Below are 22,101 nucleotides of genomic sequence, written 5' to 3'. Positions count from 1 at the left end.
GATTACCAGACTGCTTTTTTTCCACTATGATAATTAACTGCCTCTTCTGGTACTTCTCTGCCCTCGGTGATCTTGGATATACAGCTTCTTGCCTGAACCACAAATTATGTTCAGAGAGATTTTATAGGTGGAATTACAGGTCATTTTCCAATGATGAAAGTGGCAGGAGTACACGTTATCGAGCAATTGACGTCATGTTTTCTAGTTTCTTACAGAACCAGGTACAAAAGAGAGGTTCACACCCGCAAGTCAGAACATGTTTGGTGTTAGTAATATGGATTTAAGCATTTGGAGCATTGTTCTGTAGGTGAGTGTACGTTTAACCTTGCACGTTCTGGGCCACAGGCCAACACCCACAGCAGCAAAGGCAGGAGCAAAACCTTCTGTTAACAAATATCGGTAAAAAACGCCTATGCGGAAGCTGCCAAAACCCTGTTTGGTTGTTACCGTTCCAAAACCTCTTGCAGTGGACGGTCAAAGCTGGAAGCATCCTAAGCAGATATTAATGTATTCCCTGCCCCAAAAGTCTGTGAGGTCAAAGCGGTGACAGGTTTATATTCTGCTTCCTTTCCCCATTGACTCCTAACTTTAAAACAAACAAAGGGTCATCGATTCCCCACAAATCTCAGCCTTGTGCTCATTTTAGCACTGCACTAACGAATGTGTTTGCAGTGCAGTCTTGCATTGCTCTCATCATCAAGATTTTTTTTCCTTTTATCTAATAGGTACTTATTTCCATGGCTGCAACTTGAGCAAAGAACAAGATTGAAATCCGTGGCTTTCACCACACCAGGTATGCACAGAACCCACTGGGCCAGCTGCAGTGTTTGAAAGCCACGCTTCTAAGTATGCAGCATAATTCTCCAGTCGCTCTTGCCATTATCAGACACACCGCGATCTTTTTGGGTTGCGCTACAGCCCATTTCAAGAGCCACAGTCCAGTTGACACAGAATGAGGTATTGGAGCATCATCTTTGCAAGGACACCCCCCCCTCGGCATCAGCGTTTTCCTGCACTAAAGGCCCAGGATTGAGTTTGTTTCCACAAGCCACAGCAAAACCAGCCCTTGCTCCTGCATGCCAAATGGCGTCCTGTTCAGCAGTCCATGAGCTTTGAGATTATTTTGACTTTCCCTTTTTACAGTGCACTATAAAGTTAAGCTTTATTTAAATAAAGCTATAACTGAAAGATACCCATCACGTGCTGGACCCCACGGTAACGTCTGGACTGTATTGTCTCAAGGACGTTGATTAAAGCCTTTATTAGCACTCAGGTTAATCTCATAACCTGTTTGCTGAGTTGACTGATAAAAGTATTAAATGGTTCCTTGAAAGTCCCCTACGGCCTTTTTTACTGCCTTGCATATTGCTAAACCTTCACACAATTCCTGCCTGGAAGTGGAATATAAAAATACTACATTTCTTATAGATACCAACTTTTTAGCTGTTTCACATCTAAGAAGTGGTGATTAAGAGAATTAATCTTATATTAGTAACACAGAATTAGGAGTCAGGTCTGTAAGTATCTAAAGATGCAGACTGTTGCCCTCAGAAATCTACCTTCAGTAGGAGTTAGACAGCTGTCTCCTAAGCAGGCACAGAGAAGGACACATCCATAGAAGATGAGCAGCTGAGGATCTAATCCTGAAATTTATAGGAACTTCATTCTGCAAGAGGCAGTTCTATCTGAAGAATATTGGGCCAAGAGACTCAAGATCTTTGTGATGTATTTAAGCATAATCTACAGTCTAGGAGAGGCAACTGGAATGAGGAAATGAGGCAGTTCAGTGCGGAGTAGCCTTTACCAGCTTGCAAGGTTGGGTCTCAGCTCTGATTTTAAGAATGCTGAGCTTTCCTGCTTCTCAGTGCAGCCAAAGTGCTGTGAGGGCTCTGCAACCATAATCAAGCCATAAACGATTATGCTAAGAGCCATGGGGGGAACTATCAGAGACTGGACTTAGGCACAAGCAATTACTGTTAAGCTTTCAAGCAGCGGCAGTGTTTTTTCATCCCATAGTCAACCCAAATGCTCTTACTCTGACTCTTCCTCTTTTTGTTCCTTCAGGCTCTCAAGCAGAGATTCCTCCAAGACTTCCAGCTCCTCCAAAGGGATTCTCAGCAGCCAGGTGATGTGGCAGATCAACACCCTGGCTCGAGCATCGTAGTACCCTTAAACAGAGGGAAGCGCAGGAAGTCAATCAGTCTGCATCGCACCAGATTAAACAGCGAGTGGTGCGCTGAACTGTGCTAAAGGACCGTCTTACAAACAAGCATAGCTCCTTCTCTCAGGCCTTCTTCGTTTTCTGTGTATTTGAAGACAAGTCCTAGTATCTAGAGAAGAAAGCGATAAATGGAAAATCCTTCATCCCTGCAAACCTCATCCTGTGACTAGAGTCACTTCACCAGGTAATTGCCTCTATGGCAGAAAAAGGATCTCAAATCCTTTGGTCTTCATCCTCTGCGATAGAGGCCTTTTGGCTCTGGATAGGCTGCATCTTTCTTCTCAAAAGAGAAATGCTGCTGCGAGACCAGTCCTAACTGGAAATACCAAATATTGGGTATCATGACACAGTACACCTCAACTATGCACCAATGCAAGATACGGTATCTTGTAAAAACGCACCTCCATACAAAACCTTTAGATTCGATTCATCTTGTTGGCAACAAGAGGGACTCTGGAGTTCAAAACGACACACTGGCTCAGCTAGCGGCGTCACTGACAGTTGTTTGCATTTCTACTTCACCGCTGGAGATGCGGGAGTGGACAGTGCACTCCGACAACGCGCAATAAGAATAATGATTACTCCTGGGCTTACAAGCAGGTGTTCTCTAAGAAAGGACATTTTAAATGTAATAGGTTTTAAATTATTTGTGCCAGCTCTTGCTTTTTTAATGTGTTTCTCTCAGTAGCACCTGCTGCTTGCTGATAGTAGGCTTTTGTAAAGGGTTCTTCGTGCGTTCTGGGATGAAAAATGCAATTGCTTTTCTAGGGGTGGGTGAAGATACCAGCAAGACCCAACTACAAAGTATGTTTCTGATACCCGCTGCACGTAGATCAAATATGGCATTTCGCAATCTATTAAGTTTATTTATTTATTACCATCATTACCAAGATACCAGACTACTTCGGGAGGCTTTAATGACGCCACTTTTAAGATCTGTGCTTAGCTGAGAAATAAGGATAGTATTTATCTTCACTTCATCCCTGATACGTGCCACGTCTTGCAAGCCCAAGCAGGTGTTTTCATGAGTAGCCTCCTTGCTTCCTGTCTGCTAATACACAATTCTTAGCTTTTTACTTAGCCAGCTTGGCAGTAAGTCAGCGAGGCTTGAAAATATATTTCTTTTAAATTCCAGCTTAGAAAAATAAGCAGTTTTGCAATAACTGACTTGTCAATTTTCCATTAAAAATAAAGGAAGAACAAAAATGGTACTTTGTTCTGCAGTGAAACAGGCTAATCAGCAACAACGTTTCCTGTGAGAACATGTTAAAACGTAGAGATTTAAAAAATGCAAGTAATGATATAAAACAGGCTTCTTTTAGAAATGAACATTTTGTTCAGCAGGCAGTCTATACTTCATTAATTTTATCAGACTAATCCATGTTATGGATTGTAAACCAGAAAATTGTTTTACGCGTAATATAATATTCGAGTAAAATCCCATTTATTTATAATAGGCTTCACAGGCCACTCTGGAATTTATTCCCTGAATATTTTTTTTTCTTTTTAGGCAACAAGCGATCTGCAGAAAATTTGCTAGGCTGGGATTTTCATAACAGCTTTACTGCCTTCCTAAAGGAAGAAGTCGCCTGCTCCCCTAGAAACACTGGAGAAAAACCACCTCACTCCAGGTATTTAAGTTCAGAACTTTTCTACCACCACATACATTTGCATGCCAACGCACAGCCTGTGAAGGTAAGGAGGTGAACAATTGTTCAATTTTTAACAGGTATTATTAATCATTCCTTATATACTAGTTGCTTTTTCTGTAGGGGACACAGGGAAAAAGTGTGCTGCTTTTGCTATAAAGGAAGCTAAGATCAAACAGGATGGTACCTTGAGCTTTTGGAGCATTTTAAAGTATCAGATATAAACTCATCTACATTACTGTTAAAAAGAACAAGTGCTAGGTAAACTTACCATCTCTAAGAGAGAAGGATAGAAGATCCTAAAAAGAAAAAAAGTATATTCAAGTTAAAACTGCTGACGTGTGCCCAGAGGTCTCAAAATGGAGGCATGAAAACCCACTGGACTATGATTTAATTACTGCAGCATGTCAGTTCATAAAGACGGGAAGCCAGCAAGCTACGATTCAGTAGGGCAGCACAGAGCAAAGCCAGATGTTTCCAGTACAAAATTCTCCATATGCAGGTACAAATGGCTGGACAGAAGTAGATAAGTGCAGGATGGGAGGGCAGTGCCTGCTTGGTATATGCTGAAGCATCCTATATTTTTTGTTATTAGCAATCCTGTTGCAATTGAAAGCACCACGATTACACCGTACTTCCAAGTTTGGAGAAACAGGGCTCTAATCCTCCTACCGCTCTAATGCCTTCTGCTCATTATATAGTCATATATACTCATATTTTCAACATGAGTAACAGGTTTGAATGCTACTCTAATGGACTAGTGGCCCCTATTTTCTTTGGCATTCTGGGAATTCATAACTCTAGGCAGGAAGGCTGAACTGGCATGAAGTTCTTTTGGATTAAGTACTCAAAAATAGAAAACTCAGAATTTATGGCCATCTGTCAAGATTGAGGGACTTGACTTCTGTGTTGGCTCTTCATCATAAAAAATCCGAGAAACAGATCAATCCAATAGATGGTTTCTATGGACAAATCCATGAAAAAAGAGGCCAGTGTTTTTACTACTGTGTTCTCCTCTTTTATTGTCACTGGATAAATTTTAAGTTCTTTATGTAACTATAACACTAAGCATTAGCTCAGTCTAGCTCCTCCCTCTCCTACACACAAATAAAGCACAGCTGAATGTTACAGGGAATCCTTCAGCCCTTTGGGAACACAAAAAATGCAGCAAAGATGTAGGATGCTGCCAAAGATTTTATGATTATTAGTCCCGTAAGCTCTTAAGCAAAATTTGTATCGTAAAAATGTCTCTAATCTTTTCCCTACTGCATGAGAAGTGTAGAAGGGAGAACAAGCCATCCTTAACCAACTCCTACTAGAAGAGGGGCAAACTGTAGATATTCTCCAGGCAAAAGTAAGTGCCCGGACTCTGAATATCATTTTAACATGAGAAGCATCTGCTATGTCATAAAGGAGGAGAGAGCTTTTGCATAGGGCTAGGGAAACGAAAGGATTAGGGCAGCTGAACTCCCACCTATGGGTGCTTTTTCACAAGGTACAGCCCCAAAACCATCACTCCACTGCTGCCTAATGTTTTCACACACACCCCTCTACTGCTGAATATCTGGGTGGCTGTTCCCATCCACAGAGAAGCCTTCTTTTGCTTGCCTGTCCTGCAAATCCTAATGGGATAAGGATTTCCAGAAGGTATCTGTCGGGCTGGGCTCTGCACAAAGCAGTCATCAGTGCTCCTTCATCCTCCCTCCCAACGGCCAGAGCACTCACCCAAGAAAAGGCAGGTCCTGGTTTGCTATCTCCAGTGTGTGAATAACCCTTTTCATTTAAGTTAGTCACTGAATCAGGTCTCCTCTGTTGCCCCAATCACCATGTTGCAGAAAAAAAAGGCTTCTTTTTAGGTCCGGCCACGATTAGTATTCTGTGCACGCACACACACTGCAGACTGTTCCCCAGGCTGGTTGGTGGGATGTGGGAACTGGAAACATTAATCCCCACAGGCAGAGGGAGGAATGTAACTCGGGTTTCCCAGAGCCCGAGTACTGTAACTACCCGAGTATTAGACACAGGGGCACCATCACCTCCTCCCTGGCTGCAGTTTTGTGAGGAAGGGTTGGCGTGGAGGTGTCAAAGCCCAGCAGAAGGTCCAGGGCTGGGAGTTCCAAGCAGAAAGGTGACCAAGCAAAGAGCCTGAAGTCTAGAATAAGGTGAAGCTTGTGACCTTGTAGCCGTAATTTTCCAACAGGCTTGTGGTTTGTGCAGAGCCCGTTTGTAGGCAATAAATTCTGCCTGTGAATCACAAAGGGAGCAGTGGGTCTTGACTCAGCTCCTGTACGATATGCCCAGTATCATCTGTGGCACTTAATATCAAATAATCTCTTTTAAAAATCCGGCCGAAGCATTTATATACATGTGTTTCAAAAGCTGAGGGATGGATACAGGTAATTAGTAGATAATCTGGAACTACAGTTTTTATTGCATCTGTGCCAATTAGCACTCCCAAGTATTCCTAATTGGTTTAGGCTTTGCATGTACTGCTGTGCAGTCATCTGGTATCCAATCAGCATTGATTAGATTAGTTCATAAGTAGTTTGTTTTCCTCCTCTAAGCAGCAGTTATTATACTTCAGTCTTACTTTGAAGTTGGTGTTTTGAATCTCCCTGTGAACTCTATGCAGAAGACTACCACCCATATGATCGAGAAAGCTTACAAAGGCAGGCAGGCGATCTTTATTCAGAGTCTTTGCCAGCTTTTTATGAATTGCTCCAAGTTCAAAACCCATTTCCTCAACAACAGAGAGCATCCAATCCACATCGCAGTGGATGTGTGTAGAGAAACACAGGAAAATGGGCATTCTAAGTATGTTCAGAGCAAAAAAAAATGATTCACAATAAGAACTTCCAACATTTTCTCACCTATCATCAGTTCTTCACCAGTTTTGTTGCACTGCCTTCTCATACTGCACCCACAGCCTGTGTATTATGACTACTGTCCTTAAAGGATTCACTTAACCAACATTTGCCTGTATTAGTCATCTGCAATGAATGCAAAGAAAGATAAAAATCCATAATCCTCACATTTTCCTTGAATCAATGGTGAGCTCACCTCTAATCTCCTGACCTCATGTATCATCCCTTCAGCACCGCTGAGATGGAGGGCATTCAAAAATGCAGGCACTAGTGCTGACAGGACCCTGCCGCTGAACATATACTGAGCAATTAAAGTATTTGTTAAATAAGCAGTAAATGTTGCATCAGTAGCAGCCGAATACAAAGAAGCAAGAGCACCATAAAGCAACATATCAAAAATTCACAAAGCTTTGTCCCGTAGCTTGTTTATTTTCAGGTAAGAAGGAAAAAGCTGATCTCAGCTTGACACACTGACGTTTCCCACACGCCAGTATGCTTCCCTGAAGACACCCTGCAAGCCTCTGCTGCCTTGCTCTATAAAAGTCTTTAATTCTATCTTTCCTTTGACAAAATCAATCACCTTGCCCATATATGTGACTGCATAAGGTATTGAGGTTGTGGCATTAGACTGATAGCTATTCCTGATCTTTGCTTTCAACTAATCAAAGAGTTGTTATCTGCGGCTTCTGTATTCCACCTGAATCCAGGTGATAAGTGCCTCAGTTCTCTGGCTTACAGCAAAATACCGCACGCTCCCACTGATCCAGAGCCACTTTTGTAAAAGCACAAGGAGCCCTCATGCAGCATAAGCTCAGAGCAAGCACAAGTTAAATTTCACCAAAATTTCACCCTTAATAAGCTCAGCAGCAATGCAGGAAAACCTGCCTAATTCTAGAGAATCCATCCCAAAGCAGCGAGAATGAGGGAAACAACCTGGGAAATACCAAGCCACCTAGATGCAGAAAGAACTGAGTGTGGCTTTATTGATTTTGAGCAAATAACATCAAACCAGCTGCTCTTATTTTAGAAGATCTGTCCTAACTTATTAATTAAGCTGAAGATTCTCTGTCACTGTATTTAAACTGTTATAGGACTTTGGGCATTGTAACATTTGGGTGTTTGGAGCAGATCCTCTGAGGCCTTTTATGGACTGACTAGAAGACACGAAAGATGGCTGAGATAATGGGAGCTGGTCATGACGACCAAGAAAGTTCACTCCTATCATATCTTTACTTACGCAGCCTTGTTCTCGCATCTGCTGTTCTCTCGGGCCATTGCTAAAGGTGAGTGTGTGATAACTATTACTCAATATCAGCGTTCCGTCTGCACGCAGGATGCCTCGCTATTTCCTTGTGTGCAGCACACAGCGAAGGGTGCGAGGTGACAGTGGCCACGTTATGCCTGGCATCATCATCAGCCTACCGTGCTCTTCGCCCTACACAGCATTAACGTGAGGCTGGAGGAGATATCTTCCCCAGCTGAGACTCTGCAGCAAAGGTGAACGCCACCAAAAGACCTCACCTCTTTTATCTTTACATCAGCTTTTACATCAGAACATGCTGGAGTAGTCCCAGTCTCGCTAATACTTTCTCAGCGAAAGAAAATAAAATCACAATAACTTACTTCCTTCTAGCCAAAGCTGACTCTGGGAAAAAGACTCTGGAAATTGTGCTATTTTGTGGAGCATATACGTAGAGGTGTTTTGTACTACAGGTATAGTGAAGGGGCTTTGAAACAAATGAAAATCGGGCCTATCAGGCTCCGTGTTTCACCAAAATCAGTAGAACGCACATATGAATCAAAACCACTGCAATAATACAGTCAAAGTAAAAAGTCTGACAGTTCTCTGTTCTGTTGAGCAAAAGCATCAAGACACAAAACGTTAATTCATCAGACAGTAACGAGGCCTCATGTTCATCACTTCCACGAGCTGTTAATGGATAGAGAGACTGTACAGCTGCTCAGAAATACATGCATATCAGAAATATTGATTTTACTGCCTTGACTGTACAAACAGAACTTCAGTTGCAAACAGACACGTACGACAAATCTCTCTTGCAAAAGCAAACAAGGGCAAGAGGAGCGTATCAACTTACTTGGGTAATGACACCTGGATTTTCTTTCAAGATGGGATCCTTCAGCAAAATCTGGGCAAAAGTTTCTGTGCCCTCACCTCCTAAGCCGCTAGCAAATGCTGTCATGGCAGGTAAGACAGCTTCGGGCAGGTCCAGCCATTTCACAAAGCCCTCAATGAATTCCGTCCTGAAGGAGCTGTAAGGCAACAGTAGCAGTTAAGGCTCCATAACTGGGGATTTTTGCAAACTTTGAGTGGTCCCTGCTTTCAAATGTTGGTCTGTCGCTCTTCACACAAAAATCAAAGCACAGTAAGAAGTCAGCAGAAGGCGAGGTGCTACACAAGCTGGCTAAACAAACAAGCAAGCAATCGGAATGAAGCCAGACCTTTCTTTAATACATGCTTTGAAGTCTGCAGTATTAAGGGATGCAATTTGTGCTGAAGTATAAAAGTCTGAAAGGATTAAGAGAGAAAGTCAGTACAATTAAGAAAACACCTAATGTCAAAAGGATCTTCCACTCCCCTAACTTAAGAAGACCCCCCCCAGAGTCTGATACCAGCTCCGTCCGAGCTGCTACCCAAAAGCCACCCCCTTGCTCACCCCTTGCGACCCCGTGTAGTACCTTTGCTCTTTTTCAGGGAACAGCCGTGCTAGGGATATCCCACAAAGCGCCGCGTAAGCAAATCTTCCCGGTTCACCCAGCTGCTGGCCCAGAAGCACACACGGTTCTTTTTCACCTGCCTGTTCAGCCTCGCTGTGCTGTTTCGAAGCCCAGCCTTTCCACTTCTCTTCTGCAGCCATTTTTACCTGCAAGTTCAAAGAGGAAAAAGCAGAAGGAAAAAAAAGAAAAAAACAGTTGGAAACCAGGAATTGCCTTTGCTTTTTCACTGTCACACTTGCTGTTGGTATTAAGTGAAGTCTGTCAAGGCCCAGCCTATGCATCCCCCCACAGCATGGTGCTGTGACCAAAGAAGACAACAGGAGATTTTCTGTTCACCAGTTCTCAAAAGTTTTGCACAAAATAAGCCGACAATACTTCACGCAGCAAAAGGAGAAGTCGCCTTCAAGATACAAAGAGGCTGGGCTCCGTTCAGGCATATCATTCACATGTTTACCGCAAAAATAACATGTAAAATAAAAGCTCTGCACCTGCTGCAGGGCCCAGTACAGCTGCCTGGGGGATAATTTGCCTCTCTCATCCTCATCCCAGATTGCTCCTCTGCTTATTTTGCTGACGGCATTGAGAAAGTTGAGTCGAGCTGCAGCCTCTGATGAGACGGACTTTTAACCTGTCCCATGGACACACTATGCTTTGCTTGTAACATTCTCTCCTCTATACAACCTGCCGCTTCTTTTTCCCTAAACACAAGATCCCTGCGCCACACAGACCTTCAGCTGAGCCTAAATATTATTTTTTTCAGAGCGCAGACATGCACGCTTCCAACTGAACAGCTTACGGCTGCTCATCGGGAGCTCCCTCAATGATACAGGCGGCTAACCGAGACGGCTGAAATCAGGCAGACGTGCCAACAGCTCATTTCACAATTCAACGTGGGTAACAATCTGCTCCAAAGCTCGCTTACATCACCTGAAACTTCTACTGACTTCATCAAAAGTCAATCAGTTTCTAAGTGGCCCAAACCACCTATTTCATTATATACTTCCTATTTTAATGTTTCCTTTCTTCTCAACCCTGTAGAAAGGAAAGTGGCGAAATAGGAATTAGGAGCCCATGATGCCACAACTGAATCTCAGAGGATGCAGACACCATTTATGGGATAGTTTTCGAGTCCTAGAAGAAAGAAATGCAGCACAGGAGCAGCTCTTTCTAAAGAGATTTTATTATCTGCATGCCGTCTGTCCTGGTCTTCCAGGAAAGGTGTCTGTCTTGCCTTCCCGCTCAGAAATTTATTCGAGGCGATTCCTATTTCTCAAGGCTTGCACTATTTAACTGCTGATGTATAAATGCAAGGAAAATTCATCAGTCAAGGGCCGATGGTTAGCGTAACTCGCACCTCTCCCTGGGCGAGCTCAGCCCCCCTGCAACACGTAGCTCCTGATGCCACCCATGGGTCTAAGGCATCTCGGTGCGTTTCCACGGAAACATCACATTCCAGCAACATGGGAGCACAAAGTCCGCAGGAATAACTAAACCCTGTTCTTTCCATACAACCAGAGAAGGGAAGGGCCAGGTTACGCTTCCCCGGCGAGAGCGGGCGCCTGGGATCGATCCCGGCCCCGGCGGGCCCGCTCCGGTACCAACCTCAACACGCAGCAGCATTTACGCTTGAATTGCAGGAACTGCAGCAGTGAAGGTGGCATGAGACGTGCCTCCGTGCTTCCCAGGACTTTCTTACGAAATCCCAAGATTGTTTTATTACCTCAGGAGCTCCAAACCCCTCGCTTGGACCCCCAAAATCCACTTCACATCACACGCTAGGCTCTGATCTTCCTAAAACATCCAGACTTACAGACCAGTTTGCCCAGAAATAATCGAACACTTAAAGTTTCAATAACTTTACAATTACTTTACAATTAATTTACAATAACTTTACAATTACTTGGCATGTCTACTCACCTCTGGACACAGATTTATTAGCTTATTATGGGAGACAGCATTAAAAATAAAATCCCCTTCCCTGCTGTGATAGATTTATTGATTTGTTAACACAAGCTCATATGAAAAGTGAAGCAGCTAAAAGGATCCAGAAACAGTACAACTGTTTAACATTCTTTCCCAATAACATAAAAGATGTGACCGATTATAGAGCGACACCATAGTGGCTTCTTGCATGCAACTTTATTGCCATTATGCAAAAAATAATTCACAGTGCTGAGCATCTGGAACACCCAGGGAAAGTTTTTGAAAGACTTTGCTCTGAAGATGCTCTGATCAGTACGCTCAATGTGCATCCCTCAGCATAGATACCTATTTCTTCATAAATATCTAGGAAAAAGTGGATTTTCAGACACGCAGCATAAAAAAATGGCAACATGCGATTTAGTAAAAACTTGGGCCAAGAAGTTTTGCCACTAAAGCCAAGATGAGGGAATTGAGAGCTAGAAATATATCCAGAAAGTTATTTACAGCTTGTGGCACTGGAATTCACATCTCTGTCTCGAACAATGTGATTCAGCGATCAATAGCATTGCCATAATCTGAACTGTCACTTGAAAGAGAAATTTTTTATCACTTCCAGCGCTCACTTTTCATACAAAGCCCTTTGTTTCCTTGAGAGGTGGTGTATTTTATACAGCGGTTCCCAAAATCCTCTTTGGAAAGCAGAAAGATAATCCTTTTGTGGATCTAAAGCTGTACAATACATGCGTGCTCTCTACTGCTGGAAGAACTACTGAGATGCTGGCATCATGTTTGTCCTGAACTATGACAAAAGTGACCAAATTGCTGACACATTAATCTCTGAGACCCTCAAAAGTTAACGAGGCATCTCATCAACTTCAGAGAAGTAGCTGTAGGTAATTATTCAGATGGGGCTGGCCAAAAAGTCCCTCACCAAGGCACACCGGAGCAGAACCATTTGGGCAGATGAGTTTTCCTGGGGACTTGCACCAGGCTCCAGAGCCGTACATGTGCTTACATGCTGGGAGCACCACGGCCTTCGCTTTTAATCCATAGATACAAAGTACGAACACGGAATGCAATTAATTCAGCCCCGGATAAAATCACATCTTGCCGCAAAAACAGGCGAATGCGACACAGACGGTTGCTGCAGAAATGCGTGCTAAATGTAAAACAGCGACTGAGGGGACGGGGACATGGAAAAGCTAAAAGCTGAAGTAGTTGCAAAACTGAGCGCGTTTGATCCGGTTAATCCCGATGGCAGCAGTGACAGAAGCGCTGTCAGCACACAGAAGGTGGGCAGAGGGACGTGACCAGCAGAGAAACCACGAGCGGGAAAAACGTGAAGGAAACACCTCAGCTGGGAAAGCTGCGAGGACCGACATCTCCACAGCTGCCGATATTCACTTTTATCGCAAGTCCTTTGTGTTTGAAATCTCTGCTGCTAGAATACAGGCTTTTTTTTTTTTTTTTTTTTTTTTTTTTTTTTTACAGAAAGTAGCGCTTTTGACAACCACCGAGGAGAGGAAACCAGCCCCCGGCAGCGGGGCGGACGCCGCCACAGCCTTCCCCTCAGGGAGCGGCCTGAGGAGAGGCTCCCGCCCGCTCGCCCCCCCGGCCCGCGGAGCTGCACCCCAGCCGTACCCAGCCCCTCTCCCCGCCTCACCCGGCCCGGACCCCAGCTGTCGCCGGCCCGGCCTCACAGCGGAGCCGCCGCGCTCCCTTCCGCCGCCTCCCGCCCGCCCCTTCCTGCCCGGCCCGGCCCTGCCCGCCCTTCCCGCCGCCGCTACGTAATCTGCGTACGGCTGGCGGGCCGCTCTGGGCCGCCCTGCTTCTCTACGCTTCACTACGCGACTGGCGTAGCGAGGTGCGTAGGTTGCGGAGCGTAGGGGGGAGGCGAGCTGGGCCCAGGTGATGGCGAGGGCTGGCGGCCAGCAGCGGGCTGGCCCTTACCCGGCCCCTCCGTGGGGATGGTGGTAGGTCCATCTCCACCGCGAGATGGGTACAGCTGCTCTTTCCTCGCTGCCCACCTTCATCCACAATCTTGGGCCTTGTCCGCCACGTTGGTGCCTCGCTCGGAGTCTGGGTCTGTGTGGGTACCGGCCCTTTTGCTCCCTTTAAAGCCCTTCTTCCCCTGCCAGAACGCCTCCCTCTCTGAGGGAGGGCTACAGAGAGGGGTAGCGATGTGCATTTGGTGAAGCTGCTCTCAGGTTGCTGCAGCAAGGCTGCTTTGCCACCTCTGATGCAGGACAGGTTGGTGTCTCTGAGGGTTCCCCTGAGGAACATGGAAGCTTTCTGCTGTGTTACCGGACAGGATCCCAAAGCCGTATGAACAGAAGCTGACGTATATGTGTGTGTGTGTATATGTGCACTCATCAGGCAAATCTGAGGGCCATGTACGTGTTGCTTCTGACAGCAGCGGGGTTACTGGCACAGCCGGCTCAGGAGCCTTTGCTCCATTGTGGTTAATTGGCCTTGCAGAAATCCTAAGGCTCTGGAGTTAGTTCAGCTACCTGAGCATAAGGCTTCTGCGTTGTGTTTTGGGGTTTTTAAGAAATGCATTTGCTCTGAGAGCAATCTCAGGCTGGAACCCCAAGTCCAATGCCTAATAATTTTTGGAGAAATCCGTTTTTTTCAGGGGAAGGAGGGCAATTTTTCTATATGATCGTGTCTCACAACAGCAAAACTAGTTTTGGTTGCTTGGTAGCTGGGGTAACCAGTTTATGCTTTAAAATGTGCTATGTGGGACTTATTTATAATTTTTTTTTTTTTTTTTTTTTTTTTTTAAATCCGGGTACCAGTTCTGTTTAAAAGCTGATTTTGATTTAGGCCAACTATCTTGTCCTGGTTGCCTGCAACTAATATTAGACCCCCTCAGGTTTACTCATGCAAGTACTCATGTTACATATAGGTATTTTAAGCATCATCATATAGTCATTAAACGTGACACTGAAGTTCAGAAGGCGAATTCTGCTGATCCCGGTTAGGGTGCAGAAGGTATCATCTACTTTACCTGTGACTTAGGTAACTGCACGACACAATGGACAAGTTGCAAATGGTTCACAACAAGCAAGGAATCACCTGGACACAAATCTGTGCTCTCAGACCAAGATTTGCAAATTAGTTTCTTGTAGATTTGACAGTTTTGTGTTTGAGGACCTAAAGTTCTCTTTGTACAGAATCTGAGCGACGTGGAAGTGTGAAATGTGTTATTTATTCCATGTTTATTTTCGCCTGTTTATCTCTGTGTGATAATGTAGAAGAGTTGTTAAAAGTGGTCCAAAACATAAGTTGAGTGGAATGACAATTAGGAGTGAGTTTTACCAGATGTTGTAAACTTGGGATCTTATTATGTATTTTAATAATAATCCAAGCCAGCACAATTATGGATAATTTAAAGTTCTGTAGTTAGACTTCTACATTTAACAGTAATTTAGAACACCTACACTCAAAATTTTTCAGGCACCTGGCTCACTCTCTTACATAAGTAACTAGTGACTGCGGTGGGCGATGGTGGTGCTGTTTGTTGACGAGAAGCCTGGAAAGGGATTGGAATAGGGAAAGTTTTGGCTTTGGGAAGGGCCCTGTGGCAGAGGGGCAGAGTGGGAGCTCAGCATGACAAAAGGATAGGCATATTTTTTGATTAAAGCTGGCTTGTGTACATGCATTGTTAAACAAAACACCTTTGAAGTTTCTGGTCCAGGATTCTGTCTATACAGACTATAATCCTTAAATACTGCTGTTGGGTCTTATGCTCTTAATGCCTCGATGGGATTCTGTCTTTGTAAATCATGGCTCTCAGGTATTTATGCAGTTTGTCAGGTACGGCTGAATATTACAGCCTGGGCCCATTTCTCATTACGAACCTCTCTCTTTCAGGCTACAGTGTGTTACCTAATCACGATCCGAAATTGGGAGCCAGGTAGGTAAGGCAAGCAGGGCAGGGTAATTCGGAGCTGAAACTTTCTTGCCAAAAAGACTGGCATGAATTAAAACTGAGTACAAGCAAATCCTGTACGCTTTAGAATAGGAATGCAGTTTTGTTGGCCTTTTCTCCATAAACTTACTTGCTGCTTCAAAGGTTTACATTGTCATCAAGCCTTATCTTGTCAGATGAGAATCAACAGCTGTTATAAAGATGTCGGGTTCTAGGGCCTAATGACTCCCACCAACATCCATGAACTCTGAATCAGCTGATTGCTAGCGGCTGAAGAACCGTTTCAGTTGAACTGCTGAATGCAGGCTTGGAAGGTGCTGATTCAAAGCAGCAAGGGTGGAAACCTGGACTTCCACGGTGGCTAATCTTACTGTATGGATCCATGGGGGTTCTTTGAGAGACCCAGTCTCTCACTGGTCATCGCACAGCATGCATGCTTCCTTCCCACTGGTGTACGCTGCCCTGAGGGAGGCCCTTTTCTGTTGGCCATTTTTTCGACACTGTAGAAATGAGTGTAATAAAATTGAACGCACCCTTTTGGAAGGGCAGGGTGATACGTAACAAACTGATTTTTCCTGTTCACATTCGTTCTCTGATTTCATTTGTTCACACCCATGTGCTGACAAGCCCACACGGGCTGGCCAGGCTGTGTTGTGTGTGATACGGAGGACAAGGGACGCTGCCTCTAAAATCTTCATTACGTTTCTTGACTGATGATGGCAAACCAATACTGGGTGCAACTTATACACCCTTCTGGAGTTGGTGGTGTTGGGTATCTTGCTTGGTTTCTTCCCCTTTTAGGCAAAATTCCCCAAGTTTTACCTTTTTTTTTTCTTTTTTTTTTTAATTGGGATTATTTTATGGCTCTAGTCCAGTTCATCTTTGTCATCTTATCTTTAGGACACTCTATTTCTTCTTTGCTATTTGGTCGTTTGAATGGGATCAGTGTTTTGTAGCAATTAGCATGTGATTTTCCTTTAACCCTTCTAGCTTACTCTGATGCATTCATGCATGCTACATTCAGGCCAATATTAATATATTTGTTACAAACCTTTACAGTACCAGTCACCCATTAGTGTTGGTGAAGGGAACTCGACAGGAAAGTTGTCTGTGAGCTGAAAGACTTGGCAAGAGTTTCTGAAATTATTTTCAGTACAGCTGCATAGCTGCTCCAATCTTTGTATTTGGAATAATACAGTATTTGGGTTTAAAACTACTTGCCTTTTCCCACTTGGAAAGCTTTTTTCCTGGTTAGTTATTAGAAAATGTTACTACATATGTACTTTTCAGTAAGTCAGTTGCTGTCCAAATATATTAGAAAAACCAAAGCATTTATTTCCCTTGAAGGTTCGTGTTCTTAGGCAGAAAATAGACCTGTTTTTTCCAAGACTCTAGGAGGACAGCAGCTCCTTACCCTCTTAGTCTAATCTGTTTTATCTGCTGGTGAGACACTATGTATATTTATATACTGAGCAACTGGAGCACATCAGTTTCCATTCTTATCAAACACAAATATTTACCACAGGCCTGATCCAAGGTCTGCTGAGATCCATGGTACTCTTAAAGATGTAACTTAACTAGAGCAAACTCCTAATTTTTTTCCAATTTCATTTTAGTTGGGTTATAGGATATTTTCTTAGCAATTAAGTATTTTTTTACAATTAAGGGAAAAAACCCAACACATATTACTACTTTGCTTTACTCACCAACTCGGTTGTACAGATTCCCTAATATGCTTTCTCAGCTGTAGTTCCTGTCAGTGAGGAAACTGTGAAATGTTTTGACATTAATTGTCAGTGAGGAATTGAAACACAGAAGTCAGTGAGCTATTAACATTATTAAACTTTAATGGACACATTCCATATAAAAATATCACATGTGGTATGGCACAGCAATTGACAGATTTCTGTTTCTCTCCAGGCATCTCCGAGGACAATGTCATACTTAAAGAGGGCAAGAAGAGAGGTGGTGCAGGTAGCCAGAAAGGAGTTCAGGTGAGAAGAACTATTTCTGTGCTAAATAACATGGGGAATTTGGAGTGGCATGAGCTTTTGAGAGCCTTGCCCTTTGCAAGCCACAGACTGAAGATTAGGAGCGTTGATTTTGCCTCTTCCTCTTCAATTTTGTGTGTAACGTAAAATGGCATCAACTGACATCCCTTTTTCCCACTCCTTTTCCCAGCCCTGCCCACAACCATTTGGGCAGTGATAGGGATTAAAGTGATAACCTGGGTTAAAACTACTCTCTTCCACTGAGGCTAGGCACCCGGTCCCGGATTTAGCAGTCTTATTTCCCCACATTGTCACAAGAAAAGGTGTACGTGTGTTAAGAGAGTGGGAAAACGCAACCACAGCTAGGGATTGTCACAGGACATCATCTGTCAGGTGTTCCAGATAATGTTCTGCAGTGCTAATCAGGAGATGACACGAACAAGAACAAAATGACAAAAGCAAAACAACAAAATTATTAGTCTGGGATAAAAGCTGTGTGGAAAACCTGCAGTTGTTATCTCATAAATATCAACGTATAAATATTTTACTGTTTCCAGTAATGAAATGAAACAACGCTGTGCTTTGCCATTGAGCCTTAGTGGGATACCTTAGCCGCCTGTTGAACTTATTACGTGAATGATTGCTTTCAAAGTCCAATAACTGACTAGTGTGCCTAACAGGCAGCTTGGCAGGCAGGACCAGTCCATTATCTCTAGGCAGCTCGCGTTAATCGTTTCAGGCAATAGCAGTGATGTGGGTCTCCTTGTGGCAGGAGGTGAGCGAGTCCCTGTTACACCTCCAGGAGAACTTAGGAGTGCAGCAAAGCACCATAGACACGAGCAACCCCAAAGAAAGCATGAGACAAATTACCCATTTTATCAGCCCGGGGTATATGAACGGGAGGATGAGGATGGTGAGAATCACCACAAGCAGCAGGAGCAGCGCAAGTCTCTGGATAGCCAGTCTGTTGTCTGCTGGAACGTTTTCGTCTCCGTGTAAAGCGTCTTGGCTGGCCTGAGTCCAGCTAGTGCTGTCCAGCCCTACGGCAGAGACGTGTACCTCAGGATGTGAATCGGGGTTTTCCAAGTGCTCCATGATGTCTTCTTTATTTTGAAGCGTGCGGACAAGTCCTCCTGCCACAAAAGTGGCTTTTCTGCAGAGGGGGCAGGTGATGATCCAGCTCCTCTCTTCTTTCCTGAGGATAAGCTTGAGGCAGACTGCGCAGAAGGCATGCTGGCAGTCCAGCAGCTTTGGGACTCTGTAGATGCTGTACTTGTTGAAGCAGACTAGGCAGTCCATATCAATAGAGGTTGTGGTTGAACACTGGTGGTTCATTTCAAAACTGCATGCTTCGGGAGAGTTTGAGTTCGTTAGCATAACGAGAGGCTTTGAGTTTGGACAGTCTCTTTCCGAAATCGCTGGTTTAAAGGCATCGGGACTGTCTCGCTCTGTGCCTGAAGGTCTCTCCATTTCTTTGATACCTTCTTCAGTGAGTTCCAGCCTTTTCACGTCTGCAGCGTTTTCTGTTAGGGGTCCTGCTCTGCTCGTTTCTGCAGCACCTTCCGCAGTGGGCGCGGGGCTGTCCTTTTCAGCCGGTGGTACTCCGGGAGTTGTGGATTCGTTTTCATGGTTTAGCTTGTCAGCGGATTTCTCCATGGAGATAAACCTCAGCACAGTTTGTCTTCCCTTCCCTTGTTTGACTGAAGGATTTGCCGAGTTTCTGGCTCCTTTTATATGTTGCTTTATTCCTGTTGTATGCATGATTAATTAGTGACAGTTAGCTTTAAGCGTGTTGTGCTCTTACAATACGATGTTTTTATGAGATGGGGACCTGAGTTAATCATTAACTTTGTGTCCAAGACATTTTACAACGGCTGATAATATCACTGAGCAATTCCTGTCCAGAAGCAGACCCCATGGCATTAGCAGACCGCAGCTTTGTTCGCTGTGATAGCCAGACACTACCATTATTGCTAAATTAGTACTTTATTTGTTAAAAGCAACTTCATTGGTCCCTAAACGCTGCTTTGCTGGACAGTGACAGATTTGGAGGAATTAGCTAATATGAACATTGCTGTGCTGAATGCAGTGCTTTGGTCAGAGAGAGCGTATCACCAATTCTGAGTGCTCTGGGTAGGAATTCTCTCTTGCTTTAGCAATACTCACTACCCTAGAGCTGTTACCCTACAGCACGAAGTAAAGAATGAGATTGAGATTGAGATTATTGACATGGAGTATTGAATGTCTGATTATTATCAACTCTTTTATCCTAGGAGCATCCCTGTGGTTTCAGTCATCAGAGGGGTCACTGACTTAGGGTCACATAGGGTCTCACACAGTCCATGAGAGATCTGGAAATGAAAAGCAAGGGGTTAGTGTCTTCGTAGGGCCATCTTCTTTTTCTTGGTGTTCACAGGACAACCTCATGCACTCAGGAATGCCCTTCTGTTAGCTGGTTTTGTGAATATTCAGCTCTTCTGAAAAAAAAAAAAAAAAAGCCTGAACAAAATCCCTCACTCTCTAATTTCTTTCTACCTTTTTATTTGAGGAGTAAAATACGCAGATGGTTTCTCAGTAAGAATCCTGTGGAAGGAAGGAAGGAAGGTAGGAAAGGAAGGGTCACTAATCCCAGAAAGCTGGACTAGGTCAGCATTACGGGTAGAAGACACACAGTACCAAGTCTGTAGCCTCAAGTGCACCTGAATGCTCAAGCTGTCTGTGCTACAATGTACCAGCCTCTCCCTCCAACAGAAAGAAATGAAACAACTGCAATTTAGGAGGGCAAGGAGTTCAGGAAGACTCTAATCTCGTGAACTTGCTGATGGGGGGATGAAGTGAGAAGAGCTTGTTCTTATTTGCTGAGCAATAGTAGAAGGTTTGTTGTAAGCAAACTTCGTAAAAGTGTCTGGGCGTTCCTGCGGTATTGCTGCTGACGTGGCATAGAGCGATGTTGGATGGGCTTTTGGGGGACTCCAAATTTTAGGAGCCTGAAGATCTTTCAGTTGCAGAAGTGGGACTCATAGCTGAAGTGCAAGAATGTCTGGAAGTGGGCTGGAGAACTGCCACGCTCAGTTATGTTTAAAAATAGGAGAATTTTCTATTGCATTTCACATACCTCTTTATTAGTAAGTTAATGCTGTTAAAAAGAAAAGATCTGAGAAGGTAGAAGACAGAGCTACCATTTTTGCAATACTTTAGAAGTTTCAAAGTTAGTCTGTCAGTTCCTGTGTCCAAAATGGAACCGTTTTAAAATTTACAGATTCTTAATCATCAGAACAGTACGAAACTGTCTTGCAGATGTTGCAGAGCTGGAACAGACACCAAGAGGGGCAACTACACTCCAAACTTAAGTGTTCCAGTTAAAAACAAGGTGGGACGAATCCGAGCCTCCGTGTCTGTTTGCTCCGTCTTCTAGCAATGGGTGGGAGCGACTTTTGCGTGCCTTGGTGACTGTGTGTGCTGGAGACTTGGAGCTGGTTGAGAGGTGTGGTTGTTTTGCTACAGGCGCACCTCCGCCGCGAGGACGACTCGCTGGAGGGAAGGGGAAGCGGAGCGCGTCATGGTACGGAGAGGCGCCCGTGCTTCCCCGGGGGTGCGGTCTACTGCCACGGGGATCGGGGACCCCAAGCGAGGGAGCGTGCCACTGCTCGTGCAGTTCCCAAGCTGTGCTTTCAGCAGTGCGGTTCAGGCGGTGTGCGGTCTCTCTGCCCTGTTTTTATCGGTCGTATTGGGTTAAAAATGTCTGTTCGTCGTTGTCCTCCGCTGATGACATTTTCAGCCAAGTGTCAAAGGGCCTGCCCTAATTTTGACTCAGTTTTGTCCTTGGCGTCACGAGTGATGTTCGCTGGCTTGCACGTGGGCTGTACTTAACTGAATTGCCTATAGCCCTTTAACGCTGCTTCGGCTAATTACTGTTTCATTAATCATTTGTAGTCAGTTTATAAACTCATCCTGCTTTCCTGCTTTTAGTATGTTTGCATAAGAAAATGCATTTTTATGGAACGCTTCTTATGGACTTGTTTATGACAGGAAATGGATATAAGAGAGCAGTCGTGTCATTTCCGAGCAAAATCCTCGCTCGCCGTAGGGCTTTGAGCACAATAATATTCAAAACATCCGAGAAGATACTGGTGATGGTCCTGTGAGCTTCTTCCTGCGCTCAAGCTGTGTTTCAGATTGTTGTGACTCTGGATGAGAGTCACATATAAAAAAATACGCAACTTAAAAATCCTCTTGATGTGAAGCCTCTTCTTGTATCCCCCGTTACCCAGCGTCCGCACGAGCAAAGCGGAGAGCCGCTGCGAACGGCCGGCCGCCTTCAGACCCGCAACGCGCCGTCCGGCGCGACAGGGAATTTTTTACACTCAGGTCGCAAAGGAGGTTTTTCTTGGCAGTGAATAAAGCTGTGGCGGATCGTGCTCGGAAGCAGCCTCGTAGCTGGCACTAACAAATGCTTACTTGACCTGATAAATGGGACCTGCAAGGGGAGTTTTCTCTCGCCTTGTTGGCCTGTGATGCGCTTCCGTGGCACATCTGCGATATTGGCGCCCGGGGAGCCGATTCGCTCGTTCTCTCCGTGTCTGCTCCCACGTTTGGGGTTTTCTCAGCGCTCGTCCCGAAGCCCTTGGGTTGCGCCCTCTGGACAGAGCGAGCCAGGGTGAGACGCAAACCCGACTGCGGCGCAGCGGTGCCGACGGCGTCGGGCGGATTCTGTCGCGATAGCTGCGGAGCAAAGAGGGGTGAGGGAAAACAGAGCGAAGGGACAGAATGGGGGCAGGACAGG

At 44.7% G+C, this 22,101-nt stretch overlaps 2 protein-coding genes across 2 annotated transcripts in view; both read right to left on the bottom strand.

Annotated features, from left to right (window-relative positions):
• Window positions 1–13,120, bottom strand: part of TMCO4 (transmembrane and coiled-coil domains 4) — a 40,329-nt gene extending 27,209 nt beyond the window's left edge. The window contains exons 1-5 of the mRNA XM_082328826.1: window positions 13,057–13,120; window positions 9,432–9,616; window positions 8,831–9,005; window positions 4,142–4,169; window positions 2,036–2,168 (exon numbers count right to left, since the gene is read on the bottom strand). Coding sequence (XP_082184952.1) covers window positions 2,036–2,168; window positions 4,142–4,169; window positions 8,831–9,005; window positions 9,432–9,610 — 515 coding nt within the window. The 5' untranslated portion in view covers window positions 9,611–9,616; window positions 13,057–13,120. The remainder of the gene's footprint in view (window positions 1–2,035; window positions 2,169–4,141; window positions 4,170–8,830; window positions 9,006–9,431; window positions 9,617–13,056) is intronic.
• A 4,933-nt stretch (window positions 13,121–18,053) lies between these two features.
• Window positions 18,054–18,974, bottom strand: RNF186 (ring finger protein 186; the record flags this gene model as incomplete). Its single annotated transcript, XM_082328827.1, has 1 exon — window positions 18,054–18,974. The coding sequence occupies one exon, from the start codon at window positions 18,972–18,974 to the stop codon at window positions 18,054–18,056; it is 921 nt and encodes a 306-aa protein (XP_082184953.1).
• Between the last annotated feature and the right edge of the window lie 3,127 nt (window positions 18,975–22,101).

Source organism: Platalea leucorodia, assembly GCF_965183815.1.
Source record: "Platalea leucorodia genome assembly, chromosome: 17".
NCBI lineage: Eukaryota > Metazoa > Chordata > Aves > Pelecaniformes > Threskiornithidae > Platalea > Platalea leucorodia.
This window is presented reverse-complemented; position numbering and strand designations above follow the sequence as displayed.